The following is a 16,129-nucleotide window of genomic DNA, read 5'->3' on the forward strand; positions in this document are numbered from 1 at the left end:
GATATCAATTAATGGTTGTTTTTGTGCAGTTTGGAGACATGTCCTTGGGGCCAATGATGCAGTGGACGCAGTCGATATTGCACTGGGTAAATGTAAGAATGCTTGTATTTATAATTGTTCCTTTTTTGACTTTACAGATAGAATGTCCATTTCACCTTTTTCTTTATATTTGTGATAATGAAAATTGCAATGCAAAACGTTGTTAATTCGTAATTGAAATATTCCAGCATAACATGCTACGAGGCTTGCTTTTTATATCCTTTAGCAATTCCGTAATCCATGTTTCTTTGTATAACCAAAATCATCTATATTAATATTTTTTGTAAAGGTAAAAGGAGATATATTAATATCTCCTCATCATTGAATGATATATATAACTAATTTTTTTTTTTTGTTATTCTCACACGAATCTTTTCCTTCAAGAAACATATAGTAAAAATCGTGGGCATGGCAAATGTTGGTTGCTCAGGATCAATAGTTTCTTCTCTCTGTTACATATCTCCTTCTAATTCTTTCTTTACTCACGTATATTAATAGTTTTGACTGCAAATATTTAAAATAAACTTGGTTATTTGATTATCACTTTGTAAAGATATTGCTCCCTTATCATAAAATTAAATAAAAGAATGAAGATATTGCTTCCTTATTTTGGACTTACCTGCAGGATGCTTGATCATTAGATGTTTAACATCTGACCCTCTCATCCGAGGGAAGTATTTTAAGGGCATGGAGCCTTCCTGATGGCCAGATGGTGTGGGGATCTTTTCTTCAGGGCTCAAATCTCTCGAAATCATTATTGTCTCTGCGGATTAGGGATTGCAAATCTCTCTGTCTCTCTCTCTCTAGTGAATACAAATCTCAGATGTTCTGGAATCTGCTAACTGGACTTTTCAGTGCGGTGCTATTTATAAATTATTTTATATTTGTTGAAACTTTTAGGCATCTTTCTGTCATTTTCTCTCTCTCCATAGACTCAAATGTATGGAATTTAATATTCTGGAATTTATCCACTGTTTCAATCAAAGTTATACTTAATTAATAGTCCTCATCCATATTGTTATCATCTTCAGCACTTAATTAATCTTCTTGTTTACAAGTTACATTGTATCATTCTTTTTTTTTTCTTTTTGTTTTTTGCTTTTTTTTTTTTGGGGGGGGGGTTTACTCCTCCTCCTAAAGTAAGCTCCCTCTTTTAGCCAGACTTTAGTCCTTTGGGAGCTTTTAGCTTTCTCAAGCCATCCCTAGGGAGTCTGTGCACTTGTAGAGGTTCCAGTAGACAATGCATCCTACAGATTTGATTGTGATTATAGAGTTAACTAAGGTAGTATTGTGCAGGTAAATTTGAGCCGACATGGGCAATGTGATTCTTGTTTTCAATAAAGGGTGTCTTCATGCTGTTTCTAGCATTGATGGCAAGGTTCTATGGGAGAAGGACTTTTCAGCTGAAAGGTTCGAATTGATTTATCTAAGGTTCTTTCTTTTTCCAACTTCAGCATTTCATTAATGTTAGCTTGGTTACCTTGTTTACAGCATAGAGGTTCAACAGATTATTCAGCATCTTGGAAGCGATATAATCTATGCTGTAGGGTTTGTTGGTTCCTCTCAGTTAGCATTGGCAATGGCTTATGCATCTTCTTATTTGCATAATATCTCTTTAAATCGGTCTACATTGGATTATGCATATTCAAAATTTGGCATAGCTATGAATAGTATTTCTTCAAGTTTGAAGAAGCACCATTCACTCTCTAAACATTATTTACTATTTTTTTCTCTCTCCTACCCATTAAAATCAACTTTGTAAAATTTATATGAAGATGATTTTTATATATGAAATTTGTATTAAGTTGATGATACAAAGTGTTTTTTAGTATATCTTAATTTGAGCAGCTTTAATTTGGTCCAATATTGTCGGGCCAAGAACTAGGCTATTCAGCCTTGCTTGTACATCCTTCACCGTTTCCACTCCCAGCTTCTCCATATCTAGAAGAACAAATTTCTGGGGAGTATACATACTCCTAAGAGTGCCAAAAGAAGACTTCCGACTAAGGGCATCGGCAACTACATTAGCTTTGCCGGGGTGGTAGTTGATATTACAATCATAATCTTTCAATAGCTCCAACCATCTACGCTGTCTCATATTTAACTCCTTTTGAGTGAAGAAATATTTTAGACTCTTGTGGTTCGTATAAATTTCACATCTGCTTTAAATGTGGTAAGATAGGTCATTTGGCACGGGAGTGTCCAATGCTTGTGGCCCCTAATACTCAAGTGCAGAATCAAGGGCAGAAGAATCCAGCACCGGCTCTAGTTTTCGCGTTAACATTTGATGATGTTGATACTTCTCCTAATGTGGTGGCAAGTATTCTTTCCCTGTTTTCACATCGTGCTTTGGTACTATTTGATTTTGGTGCTACGCATTCATTTATATCCCGTAAATATGCATGCTTGAGCGAGAGAGCACCTGAACCTCTTGAGCCAGTGATGTCTGTTTCTTCACCTCTTGGGAAATCCATGATTTGTCAGTTTGTGCTGAAGGGTTGCGCGATAAAGATACAAGATCGACATCTCCTTGCTGATTTGATATTATTTGATATGGAGGAGTTCGATGTGATTTTGGGCATGGATTGGTTGTCTCAATACCATGCTAGCTTGGAGTGCTTCAAGAAGGAAGTAATCTTTAGACCACCAGATGAGTTAGAGTTCCGTTTCTGTGCTACGGCTAAGAGTATTATGCCGAATGTGATCTCTGCATTAAAGGCCACCACTATGTTAAGGAAGGGTTGTGCAGGATTTCTTGCTAGTTTGGTGATGCCACAACCAAATGGGCCTAAGTTGCAAAATATAGAGGTGGTGAAGGATTTTCTTGATGTTTTTCCAGACGAACTACCTGGCTTACCTCCGGATAGGGAGATTGAGTTCTCTATAGATATCATTCCGGGAACGGCACCTATCTCTAAAACGCCATACCGGATGGCACCTGTAGAGCTCAAGGAGCTTAAGGATCAATTGCAAGAATTGTTGGAAAAAGGCTTTATTCGCCCTAGTGTATCACTGTGGGGTGCACCAGTTCTCTTTGTGAAAAAGAAGGATGGGTCATTGTGACTTTGTATCGATTATAGAGAACTTAATAGGGTAACCGTTAAGAATCGGTATCCTCTACCACGGATTGATGATTTATTTGATCAACTTCAAGGATCCCAAGTATTTTCAAAGATTGATCTCCAATCAGGGTACCATCAGTTGAAGATTAAGGCGGAGGATATTCCAAAGACTGCTTTCAGAACGAGATATGGACATTATGAATTTTTAGTGATGTCCTTTGGATTGACTAACGCCCCAGCGGCTTTCATGGACTTGATGAATCGTGTCTTTAAGAAGTATATTGATCAGTTTGTAATAGTATTTATTGATGACATTCTTATTTATTCAAGAACCCCAAAAGAACATGTGAAGCATTTGGAGGTTGTTCTTCAAGTTTTGCGAGAGAAGAAATTATATGCTAAGTTGAATAAGTGTGAGTTTTGGTTACAAAAGATTTATTTTCTTGGCCATATAATTTCAAAGGATGGTATTTACGTAGATCCTGCAAAGGTGGAGGCGATAGTGGAATGGCCTAGACCAAAAACTATTCAAGAAATTAGAAGCTTCCTTGGTCTTGCGGGGTATTATCGAAGATTTGTTGGAGGGTTTTCTTGCATCGCAGTTCCTTTAACGACCTTAACCCGAAAGGATGAGAAATTCATATGGACGGCAGAATGTGAGAAAAGCTTTCAGGAGCTCAAGGAGAAACTTGTGACGGCACGTTCTTACTATACCTTTGGGTACGGAAGGATTTGTGATATACAACGATGCCTCACACAAAGGGTTGGGGTGTGTTCTTATGCAGCATGGAAAAGTTGTAGCGTATGCTTCGCGTCAACTTAAGGATTATGAGCGCAACTACCCAACCCATGATTTAGAGTTGGCTGCTGTGGTATTTGCCTTAAAGATATGGCGACATTACCTTTATGGGGAACATTGTGAAATTTATATGGACCACAAGAGTCTAAAATATTTTTTCACTCAAAAGGAGTTAAATATGAGGCAGCGTAGATGGTTGGAGCTATTGAAAGATTATGATTGTAATATCAACTACCACCCCGGCAAAGCTAATGTAATTGCCGACGCTCTTAGTCGAAAGTCTTCTTCTGGCACTCTCATGAGTATGTATACTCCCCAGAAATTTGTTCTTCTAGATATGGAGAAGCTGGGAGTGGAAATGGTGAAGGATGTACAAGCAATGCTGAATAGCCTAGTTCTTGGCCCAACAATATTGGACCAAATTAAAGCTGCTCAAAGTGAAGACCTTAACCTCCAGAAGATCAAAGCAGATATTTTAGAAGGAAAACAACCTGATTTTGTGATTTCTGGTGATGGATCATTGCGGTTTAAAGGAAGATTGTGTGTACCAGCTAAAAAGGAACTAAGGGATCTAATATTGAGGGAGGCACATCGGTCTCTATACACAGTGCATCCAGGTAGTACCAAAATGTATCGAGACCCGAGACAACACTACTGGTGGAGCGGAATGAAACGAGACGTGGCTAACTTTGTAGCTCAATGCCTGACATGCTAGCAAGTTAAGGCTGAGCATCAAAGACCCTCGAGAGCACTACAGCCACTACCAATACCAGTTTGGACATGGGATGAAATCAACATGGATTTTATAACTGGATTTCCTGAAGCCCAAGGAGGACAAGATTTTGTGTGGGTGATTGTCGACAGATTATCGAAATTAGCCCACTTCATACCAATTTAGATGACTTACTCGATGAGTAAGTTGGCAGAGGCATATGTCAAAGAGATAGTTAGGTTGCATGGAGTTCCGTCCAAGATAGTATCGGATAGGGACTCACGGTTTGCTTCAACATTTTGGAGGAGCGTGCAAAGGAACCTGGGGACAGAATTGACTTATAGCACTGCTTTCCACCCTCAGACAGATGGGCAGTCTGAGAGAACAATTCAAATTCTTGAAGATATGTTACGGGCATGTGTCTTGGATTTCAAGGAAAGTTGGATAAAATACTTACCATTAGTTGAATTTGCCTACAATAATAATCACCAAGAGAGTATCAATGCGGCACCATATGAAGTTTTGTATGGACGCAAATGTAGATCGCCCCTTTATTGGGACGAGGTTGGTGAGAAAAAGATGCTGGGCCCTGACTTAGATCAAAATATGCAAGAAAAAGTAGCTATCATCAGAAAGAGACTTGCCTTAGCTCAAGAGAGACAAAAGAAATATGTCGATCATAGAAGAAGGGAGCTGCACTTTGAGGTAGGAGACAAAGTATTCCTTCGGGTAGCTCCAATGAAAGGAGTTATGAGATTCGGCAAGAAAGACAAATTAACCCCAAGATACATTAGCCCATTTGAGATTCTTGAAAAGATAGGAGCAGTTGCGTATTGACTCGCACTACCCTCAGAATTTTCAGTCATGCATAATGTTTTCCATGTTTCAATGCTTCGGAAATATGTGCATGACCCTACACGTGTTGGATTATGCACCTCTCCAAGTGCATAAAGATTTCTCATATGAGGAAGCACCAGTCCGAATCTTAGATCGGGAGGTTCGAGTACTTCACAATAAAACCATTCCGATGGTCAAAATGCTTTGGAACCACCACACTGAGCAAGAGGCAACCTGGGAACATGAGGACGACGTGAGAATTAAATATCCCACTCTTTTTCTTTGAGGTACATTCAATCTCGAGGACGATATTATTTTAAGGTGGGGAGAGTTGTAATACCCTAGTCTTACTACGTGAGTCTTTACGTCATTTTATTTTATTTCTTAAGTTAAATATGTTCATGTAAAGATTTTTATTATTTTATTTTAGATGAGTGTGTTTTTATTTTTATGTGGGTTGTTAAAATAAATTAAGTACATGATTTTTAAGGCCTTATAGTATTTTCTCTTTAAACTCTAAAATTTTTTTATTTATGAAAGAGCACAAATGATTCCCACCATTGGATTGGTAGTTGGAATAGTTATCTTCCTAAATCTAATCCTAGCCCTCCATTTTCTTAAACTTTTAATGACAAAAAATTTAACTAAGCTTTCTTCTCTTATAAACCGCCGGTCTACACCTAACAAATGAAGAATTTTCCTTCAAACCGTCGGTCTACACCTAACAAATGAGGAATTTCCCTTCAAACCGTCGGTCTACACCTAACAAATGAAGAATTTTTCCTTTAAATCGTCGGTCTACACCTAACAAATGAAGAACAAGTCTTCTTCACCTCCATTTCCATGCTAGCCAACGCCACTTCCCTCTTTTCTTCTCATTTTCAAGAAATCAAATTCCTCTCATTTTCTTCAAGTTTTGGACCTTCACTTCACCTCTTGAAAGAATCTAGGAGCTTAAGGTAAATTGTTTAATGTGATTTAATGTGATTTTGAAAGCTAACTAAATTGTTTAGCTTATGTTTTGATGTTATGTTTTATATATATACATATATGCTCTGTTTGTCACAACCCCACCCTATCAAGAGCGAGACTGTGATCCCGTACCTGTTCTTTTTTTTTTTTTATTATAACAGTAAATTTATTTCTAAATGAATGCCCATATTGTTATTAGTATTATTATTATTATTATTTTATTAATTTTTTTTAAAAGATAATGCGTGACGATTCGAACGCATCACGCATAAATTCTAATTTCTAACTGAAAGAAATATTTAATAGACATACCTTTACATTCCTTTACAAAGGACTCTCAGAGTCCGTCATCCATTTATTTAACGTAACTACTTTAAACAAAAAGGGATTCAGTCCTTTCAGTCTTTACAAAAGAAAACTAACTTAAAGCATGAGGGGTATCCATTACCCCACTATATACCTTATATCCGAAGGTATCTTGTATAGAAGTTAACTCAATAAAACATCCCTGTGTGGGGTCCAGTATTAAAACATAAGAAACATATATCTTCATTAAAAGAAACCAAACTACCCAGGGACTACTAAACGTCGGCCCCTCCCTCCTCAGCAATACTCAGCTCCTCAGTAGATTCGTCTGTACTTGGACGTTTAAAATATAAATACAAAGTGAGTCTAATACTCAGTAAGCAGTACACCATGCTGTTAACTTAATAAGCATATAGTACTTTCTTTTGAAAACATGCATCCATAAACCAATACTAATTCTAACAATACTTCCATGCATATGCTTTCTTTATAACATCATGCATACACTTACTTCTTACTATCATGCATATACTCACTTCATACTTTCATGCAAAATCTTTATTTCTTATTTTCATACATACTTATATATCGTATCTTCATGCATACACTTAATTTAATCTTCCACTTTCTTTTGGCCAACACACTATTACACCCCGTGTGTTGGGGTTAGCGGTCCTATTGGACCTGGATCCCACCCGTGGCCACAGGTTAGGAACCCCTTTCTATCAGAGAGCAGCACTGGGTGCACTACTAGTACTACTTACCCGGCATTGCAATCTGCCCATTTCTTTGATATCATTTCCTTTCATGTGGTCATTACATATTTTCATACATTAATTCATTCATTTTCTTTCTTTGAAAACAACATTTTCAATATCTTCCTTAGTCCGATGAATATGCTTTTATTTTAGAAAAAATAGCATTTTATGTCATGCTTACATATAAATAAAATTTTAGTTATTTCAAGAAGCATGTATAAAAATTTCATGACTTAGGGTCTACATGCATGCATTACCATATACACATACAATCAATTATAATCGATAGGATACTTAACAGGGGCTACCAAGAAAGGCTTGTACATAATATAAACTCATTTATTCTTTAATTAGAGGAACGTTTGGAAAGAGATAGAGATATATTCTTCCACAAGAGAACTTGGCGTGGGCGCATGGTCATAACTACTTACCTCGATCCGCTGCAATCCCTTTAACTTCAGAAAATCCTAATCCAATAATAAATAACAAGTGTGTTAAAACTCATCCAACATCCTTTAGATCCCCTTTTAATGATGGCTAAAATATTATAAATCTAACGTCGTTTTCTACCCTTAATGTTACTTCAAATAACTACCCTCTCGACAAATCCTTACAAGAGTAACATAAGAAGATAGTTAATTTAGTTAACATAACATCAAAACAGCTCTATATATGCATTTAATCACTTAAAACATAACATAATTATATATATATACAAAACACCACATCAAAACAGCCCTATATATAATTAATCCCTTAAAACAGAGCATATATGTAGATATACAAAACATAACATCAAAACAGCCCTATATATATAATTAATCCCTTAAAACAAAGCATATATGTATATATATAAAACATAACATCAAAACATAAGCTAAACAATTTAGTTAGCTTCCAAAATCACATTAAATCACATTAAACAATTTACCTTAAGCTCCTAGATTCTTTCAACAGGTGAAGTGAAGGTCCGAAGCTTGAAGAAAATGAGAGGAGTTTGATTTCTTGAAAAGGAGAAGAAAAGAGGGAAGTGGCGTTGGCTAGCATGGAAAGGGAGGTGAAGAAGACTTGTTCTTCATTTGTTAGATATAGACTGACGGTTTGAAGGGGAAATTCTTTATTTGTTAGGTGTAGATCGACGGTTTGAAGGGGAAATTCTTCATTTGTTAGGTGTAGACCGACGGTTTGAAGGGAAATTCTTCATTTGTTAGGTGTAGACCGACGGTTCATAAGAGAAGAAGGCTTAGTTAAATTTTTGGTTATTAAAAGCTTAAGGAAATGGAGGGTTAGTATTAGATTTAGGAAGATAACTATTCCAACTACCAATCCAATGGTGGGAATCATTTGTGCTCTTTCATAAATAATAAAATTTTAGGGTTTAAAGAGAAAATACTATAAGTTCTTAAAAATCATGTACTTAATTTATTTTAACAACCCACATAAAAATAAAAACACACCCATCTAAAATAAAATAATAAAAATATTTACATGAACATATTTAACTTAAGAAATAAAATAAAATGACATAAAGACTCACATAGTAAGACTAGGGTAAGAAATAAAATAAAATGACATAAAGACTCACATAGTAAGACTAGGGTATTACAGATGCCCCCGTTGCTCTTTCTTTTGTTGATACCTATACAGGAAAGGAGCTTAAATCATTGGGTCTCATTCACTCCTGTGCACAAGTTATTCCTCTGCCATTTACTGATTCAACTGAACAGCATCTCCATCTTCTGATGGATGCTGAGAAGCATGCACATTTATACCCAAGAACTTCTGAGGCTATTGGTATTCTTCAACACGAGTTTTCAAACATATACTGGTACTCGGTTGAGGCTGATAATGGCATCATTAGAGGGCATGTCTTGACGAGCAATTGCATTGGCATGGTGGATGAATACTGCTTCACCTCCAGGGAGCTATGGTCAATTGTATTTCCGTCTGAGTCAGAAAAGATCATAGAAACTGCGACAAGAAAGTAATGAGGTACCTTTTCTTATTAATGTTCTTGAAGTGATTGAGATCATTATGTTTTCAGCATCAAATTGTCATAGGGTAATACAGACTATTACTAATCTGATTGGTAGACCCACCACTGTAACCAATCAGATGAGTAGTGTGTTCCCCCCCCTCCCCCCAAAAAAAACAAAATCAAACCCATTCACATAAAAAAAAAAAAAAAAAAAAAAAAAAAAAAAACAAAACCCAAGAAAACACTTTGATTGTTCATCCGTAGTTTTTTGTGATTTGCCCGTGCTTATTGCTGTAGATGGTTGTTATTATTTTTTTATTTGCATTCTCTAGGTGGTTCATACTCAAGCAAAGGCTATAGCTGATCAAGATGTTATGTATAAATATATATCCAAAAATTTACTTTTTGTGGCAACTAGTGCACCAAAAGCCAATGGTGAATTTGGAATGGCCCAGCTGGAGGAGGCGTGGTTATAGTTTTTGGTACGGTATAGGTATGGTACCTGTTTCGTACCGGCTGAAATACCGGCCGTACCGGCCTGTATTTCGGCCTGTACCGACCGGTATTTTGGCCATAATCTTTTTTTTTTCTTCTCATTTTTTTAAGCTATAGTCTTATTTTTTGACCCCCAATTCATACTAGACTATTTATAATTTATATATACATATGTATTCATGTATAATTTATTCATATATAGACTATTAGTTTGAAATATAATTTATTTATATATCGACTATCCCGAAACGGTACTGGTATCGAAATATTTCGTTCCAGTGTCTTGACCGGTATGAAATCCGGTACGGTATTCAAAACATTGGGCGTGGTTGGTTGTATACTTGATCGATACTGTAACCGGTTGTATTTTGCATCGCATGACTCATCGTGGCTCACAGGTTCCTGTTCATGCTGTAAGTTCTGCAATCTAGTTGGCCACTTTATAGTCATTAGTGAAAGGTATTCCTTCATGTGTTTATGCATTTTTTAGGTTCTTAACGAGAATTGGGTTGTCTACCACTACTTCAATCTTAGAGCACACAGATATGAGATGTCTGTCATGGAGATCTATGATCAGTCTTGGGCGGTATACCAGTAAACTTGAATCCCTAATTTGGTGGTCGGTGGAGTTTCATTTCAAATTACTATATTTTTTAATTGAATGCAATTCACAGGACAGCAAGGATGTCTGGAAGCTAGTTGTTGGAAAGCATAATCTTACTTCACCAATTTCCTTGTATTCTCGACCAGAGGTGATAACAAAATTGCAGTCTTACTTTTTCACCCACTCTGTGAAAGCAATAGCAGTGACATCAATGGCCAAGGGCATAACTTCAAAGCAGCTTCTTATCGGTACCATTGATGATCGGGTCGGTTCACATACCCCTTTTTTTTTTGTGCCACTTTGATTTGTTTGTTCATTGTTAATATTATGATGGGGAAGAGGGAAGAGACATGTTTGAGATGGAACCTGTTTTCTTTATATGCGCACTTAAGGTTCCTGCCTTTTTCAGGTTTTGGCTCTTGATAAGCGTTATTTAGATCCTCGTTGATCTCTTGACCCTACACAAGCTGAGAAAGAAGAAGGCATTATACCTCTAACGGATTCCTTGCCCATTATACCTCAGGTATGTTGACCATGTGATTGACTTATCATTAGTGTTGTAATTGGCATTATTGCTTCTGTTATTTTCTGATGAAGCAATGGGTTTTTGTTGAGATGGTCTTTTTTCAGCTGCAGTCTGTAGGTATCCCTCAAATTTTCAGCCATAGCATGAATTTTTTTTATTATTAATTTTTTTTTTTTTTGCAAAGATTTATCCTCTTTCCTTTTCTATTTAATAGGACTTGCTTTTGTAGAGCTAACAATCAACTGTGTTTTTATGGGTTGACCTTGGTTTTGGTGGTTCAAGTTTGATGCTAAAATTTCTATTGCAACAAAAAGAGTGTTGATGAAAACCAACAAGAACTTTTGCACATACCTAGTAATCATTAGATAGCGTGGTCTGACCATCCATTCTTGCCAGGCAGATGCTTTGCCAAGTTCCTGGATCCTAGATATACGTGTTGTTATAACTTCCGAATGTATAATTGGTACCTGACATTATAAATCCAAGTTTGGGTAAATGGTAAATGTAACTGGCCTCATAATTAGAAATAATTTATTTCTGTTTATAAGTATAATTATAAAGAAGTCATTAAACTTTGTTAGATAGCAATGACCTTTAAATTTTAGTAGTGTTTGGACTACAAAGCTTGCCTCATGTTAAGGTGCCATGGTCTCTAATAGTTTCAAAACATTGGTTAGACAGTCAGCATGGCTATCTTGCGTTTTACGGATCCATGCTTACTGATCTTTAGCCTTCGGGAATTTGTATGTCGTCAAGGAGCCAAACAATGAGATTGTCTTTTTTTTGTTTTTTTTTTGGGGGGGGGGGGGGGGGGGGGGAGGGGTGCCTTTTTTTGGTATGCAATTATCTGCATTTTTCGTTCTGTAATACGCTAACACACGTATATGAGCGATACCCTCCATGCATTATGGCATGGTTCAGTCTATGAGCTCCATGCTAGGCTTAAGAATGATCTAAGCCAAATTGACCCAAGCTCAATCTTTAGAAAACCCTGGATTACTTGTGGTATATTTGGTTTAGCAACATGCGTCTGTTTTAATTGTTCCTTGATAAGTCGCTTATACTGATCGTATTGTTAATGCAGTCCTATGTGACACATGCTCTTAAAGTGGAAGGTCTCCGAGGCATTGTTACGTTAACTGCCAAGTTGGATTCCACAACTCGTCTTTGCATATGGAGTGGATATTTTCTTCACTCGAATTGCACCCTCGAGGACATATGATTCACTCACGGAAGATTTCAGCTACGCTTTGCTTCTCTTAACAATAGTTGCCTTCATTGCTGCAATCTTTGTGACATGGATTACGTCCGAGAGGAAAGGATTACAAGAGAAATGGAGGTGATTCAGCATTCAGTCTGTCCTTTTCCTAACTTCTTCCAACGTTAAGTGAATTATAGTTTTTACTTTTTACATTAGGTCAGGAGATGATGCCTCCTTAAATCTCCCCTCCCCTCCCCCCCCCCACCCCCCCCCCCCGCCCCACCACAACAGCCACCTTTCTTTTTCTTCTTCACCTTTTTTATTTTTTATTTTATTTTTATGGGGTCCAAATTTAGTGGCTTCATGTTGTAAACCCAGGAATGCACGAGAACAATTTCATTATTTTTGTGGCAAGATACGTCATAAATCTGTGGCGTCCTTGGGGTCTTGTCACTTGGAGATAGTACCCACTACTTTCTCTGCATGAGGTCCTTTGTTTACAATTTCATTAAACTACTGGCTAAAACACAGAGATTAGTCGGACTGGCTGCAACACAAGGATTGGTTGGTCCTCTCAAGAGTTCGGTGTAATCGAAGTTGGGGCTTACCACATGCTAGACTAGATGGTCCATAATCCTATTGCTTTAATTGTATGTAATTCAGAAGAAATTTACCTGTTATTTGTGTTAGGTAAAGGCAATAATAATTGATGGCCAAAAGTAATATTCGTACCGTACCATGTCGGCCTTCGGTTCGAAACTCAATTGGTGTCAATAATAGGTGCAAATTTGGTTGTCCTGTGGTCTACCATTTTCATGGAGATGCTACAAAACATTCCTCTTTTTAATGTCTACATACTTTATAAGTTTTACGTAACTCTTTGATTTGAGAATGAGTATTTTTTTTTTTTTTTTATCATTTGAATTCAAAAAAATGATAATATTTTACTAAATATTTATATAAAAATTATACAACTTTTTCTATTTTCTGTTTCTATCCTTTTCCAAGAAGCGTTACTTAAACCATCTAACCTTTTCACGTGATAAAAACGATTCATGTTAGAGGATATCAAGAAAATATAAATTACCTTAATCACTTTCACAAAACATCTTATCTTATTTTACTTAATTATTATAAATTTTTTAAATTTTTACGTAAAATAAAATAAACAGTTTAATTTTTTTTTAATTTTAATATAAAAATAATATTAAATTAATATATTTTAATTTCTTCTTTTCTTATTTAACTTTCAATTTTAATTTCTAACTCATCCCGAAAACCAACTTCTTTGTTTAAAGAAATATGATTTTGACCCGAAAACTCAATACACGTGTTAACCTCATATATTTGTGGTAGGAAAATTCATTTGATGTACGAACATATGTAGATGGCGACAAAGTTCACGTTCAATCTGATTTCAAATTTGTAAGAGACTGCCACCCAAAACTGTAGCTGCCGCAGTGTACAACCACCCTCTCTTCTCGGTCTACACCCCCATAATTTTCTTCTGGGTTCGATCCAGCTTTCATTGTATCACCTACTCTCAACCGATCTCCATCATTCTCGTGTTTCCTTTCGTTTTAGCGCCATGAAAACTAATCAACCAAAGCTCAAGACCCAACTCTTCTCTTGTGGCTTTTTTCGCCATTGCACTCAAACCGTTCTTAGCCCCACCAGTACTCCTCACCCTCAAACCTTTCCTCTCTCGTCCTCTGATCTGCCGCTGCCGCCACCACCACAACTCCACCCCGCACCTCGCCGTCCCTCAGTGCCAGAATCCTCGTCATCTTCTTCATCCTCTTCAACCTCCCAAAGCTTCACTCAGTGGAGGTTCCAACTCCCACACTCGCCCATCCTCCCCAGCCCACCCCCCGTGTCGGAACCCATGCCCGAGGGCACCCTCCCATCCGACCCTGTTTCCCTACCACCACCCATTACCTCCTCCGAGCTACAGGAACTCTTCCACATAGCGGAGCTACAACTAAGCACCGGCTCTGATCAGGACCGGTTCGCTGCTCTCCAACTCTTGGAGCGCTCACTCGTTCCCAACCCGCCATCGGACCCGGAATGCTCGCCCGAACTCATGGGCGGAGTGGTGGGAAGTTTGAAAACCCATGCGGGTGCAAAACCCGCGACGAAGATACTACTAGCGCTCTGCTTGGCGGAGGGCAACCGCCACGTGGCGGTTGAGGCCGGGGCGGTGTCTGCGGTAGTGGAGGCTGTGCCGGAGCTGGACGATGCGGCGGCTGAGAGAGCGCTGGCGGCTCTGGAGCTGATGTGCACGGTGCCAGAGGGAGCGGCGGAGGTTCGGGCCCACGCACTGGCGGTGCCGGTGATGGTGGCCGTGATGGGGAGAATGGCGGCGCGCGCCAAGGAGTACGCGATTAGCGTGCTGGCCGTGATCTACGGGGGCGAGGGGTCGGAGGAACGGCCGGCGCCAGCGGAGGAGGTGGCGCGTGCAGTGGCGTTGGCGTTGAGAGGCGATTGTAGTGCGAGGGGAAGGAGGAAGGGGGCCCAGCTCTTGAAGGCGCTAGAAGTTGAAGATAACTATGGGGCGGTCTAGTTTTGTCTGTAATGGTCAAAGAAAGGGTCATGACTCATGACCACTTGGTCTATTACTATTTCATCCTCTCATAATTTGACTTTTATCGATGGTTTCTTTTCAGTTTATTAAACTGTCACGCCATCTTTCAAACATCCCTCCCTCAAATTATTAATCCTACTATATATTCAATCTTCCACCAGCTACTTATAAATTAATTTTACAATTTTATATTTCAAAAAAATAAAATTAAAAAAAATTACAATTTTGTATTTTAAATAAATAAAAATGTGCCCTCAAAGGAAATATTACATAAAAAGAACTAACGTCATGGTCAAAAGACACATATTGTAATTGCAGAGCAGGCCAGGGAAAGCCAAAATGCCAGAGGAAAAATGAAAAAGAAGTGCATATATATATATACACGTCAGATTCACGTGCGTGTGGGGTTGAGATTCTCGTGCGTGTGGGGTTGAGATTCTGCAGGAGGAGAAGTGGAACTGAACGCGTGTCAGTGTCACGCTTTTGTAAGATAAAGATAAAGATTAGAGATTAGAGTTATTACTATTTCTTTGCTACGTGTAAAATTGTACTGCTTCTCCAGAAGGCATACAGCCTTGTCTCTGCAGTGCATCATTTCAAGTAAAAGCATTACCTGCATACGGTGCAGTTTGCCCTTTGCCTGCGGGCTACGGCTAATTTAGGCTCAGTAAAATTTAAATTCCTCCGACAAGATGACAAGACAAATAGTTCTTAAAAATTCTCTCGTTTACAACCATTTTTGTTCGAAAACGTTAATTGATCTAAAAACTAAGGGCAGTTTGGATTGGAAGGAGATGAAAATTAAAAATTAAATAAAATATGATATTTTAAATAAATATTTTAAAAAATTATAATAATTAAATTCAATTAAATAAATTGAGATCTCAATCTAAACAGATTCTAAATTTTTAGATATAAACAATAACGAGATATTTTGTTTTCAAGGTTGTGGACAGTGCGTATTAATTATATTATTTAAATGATAAAATTTAATTTATAAAATTTATATTTTAAATCAAATTATGTTATATAAATATTTTATTAAATGTACTCTACATATCAATTTAAAAATAAAATTTTTCAACAATAAAATCCATTTTACTTGGGTAGATAATCTTGTACATATTATTTACTTGTCATTTTTAAGCCATCACTAACCCGTTAAACTCGAATTATAATTATTTAAAAAATAATTAAGGTTCCGAATTACCAAAACATGAGTTATATATATTGTTGGGAGTTATATATATATTTTT

General features: G+C 37.3%; 1 protein-coding gene and 1 pseudogene across 1 annotated transcript; both read left to right on the top strand.

The window, feature by feature from the left end:
- The first annotated feature begins 8,530 nt into the window (after positions 1–8,530).
- LOC122316409 lies at positions 8,531–13,178 on the top strand (annotated as a pseudogene).
- A 486-nt stretch (positions 13,179–13,664) lies between these two features.
- On the top strand, positions 13,665–14,984 carry LOC122314739. The gene has a single exon (XM_043130307.1). The coding sequence runs from the start codon at positions 13,878–13,880 to the stop codon at positions 14,850–14,852; it is 975 nt and encodes a 324-aa protein (XP_042986241.1). The 5' UTR covers positions 13,665–13,877; the 3' UTR covers positions 14,853–14,984.
- The last annotated feature ends 1,145 nt before the right edge of the window (positions 14,985–16,129 follow it).

This window comes from Carya illinoinensis, chromosome 7, assembly GCF_018687715.1.
Source record: "Carya illinoinensis cultivar Pawnee chromosome 7, C.illinoinensisPawnee_v1, whole genome shotgun sequence".
Lineage (NCBI taxonomy): Eukaryota > Viridiplantae > Streptophyta > Magnoliopsida > Fagales > Juglandaceae > Carya > Carya illinoinensis.

Bases quoted from the DNA above. Each gene is read 5' to 3' on its own strand.
- LOC122314739 (XM_043130307.1), top strand. From the start codon at position 13,878: ATGAAAACTAATCAACCAAAGCTCAAGACCCAACTCTTCTCTTGTGGC.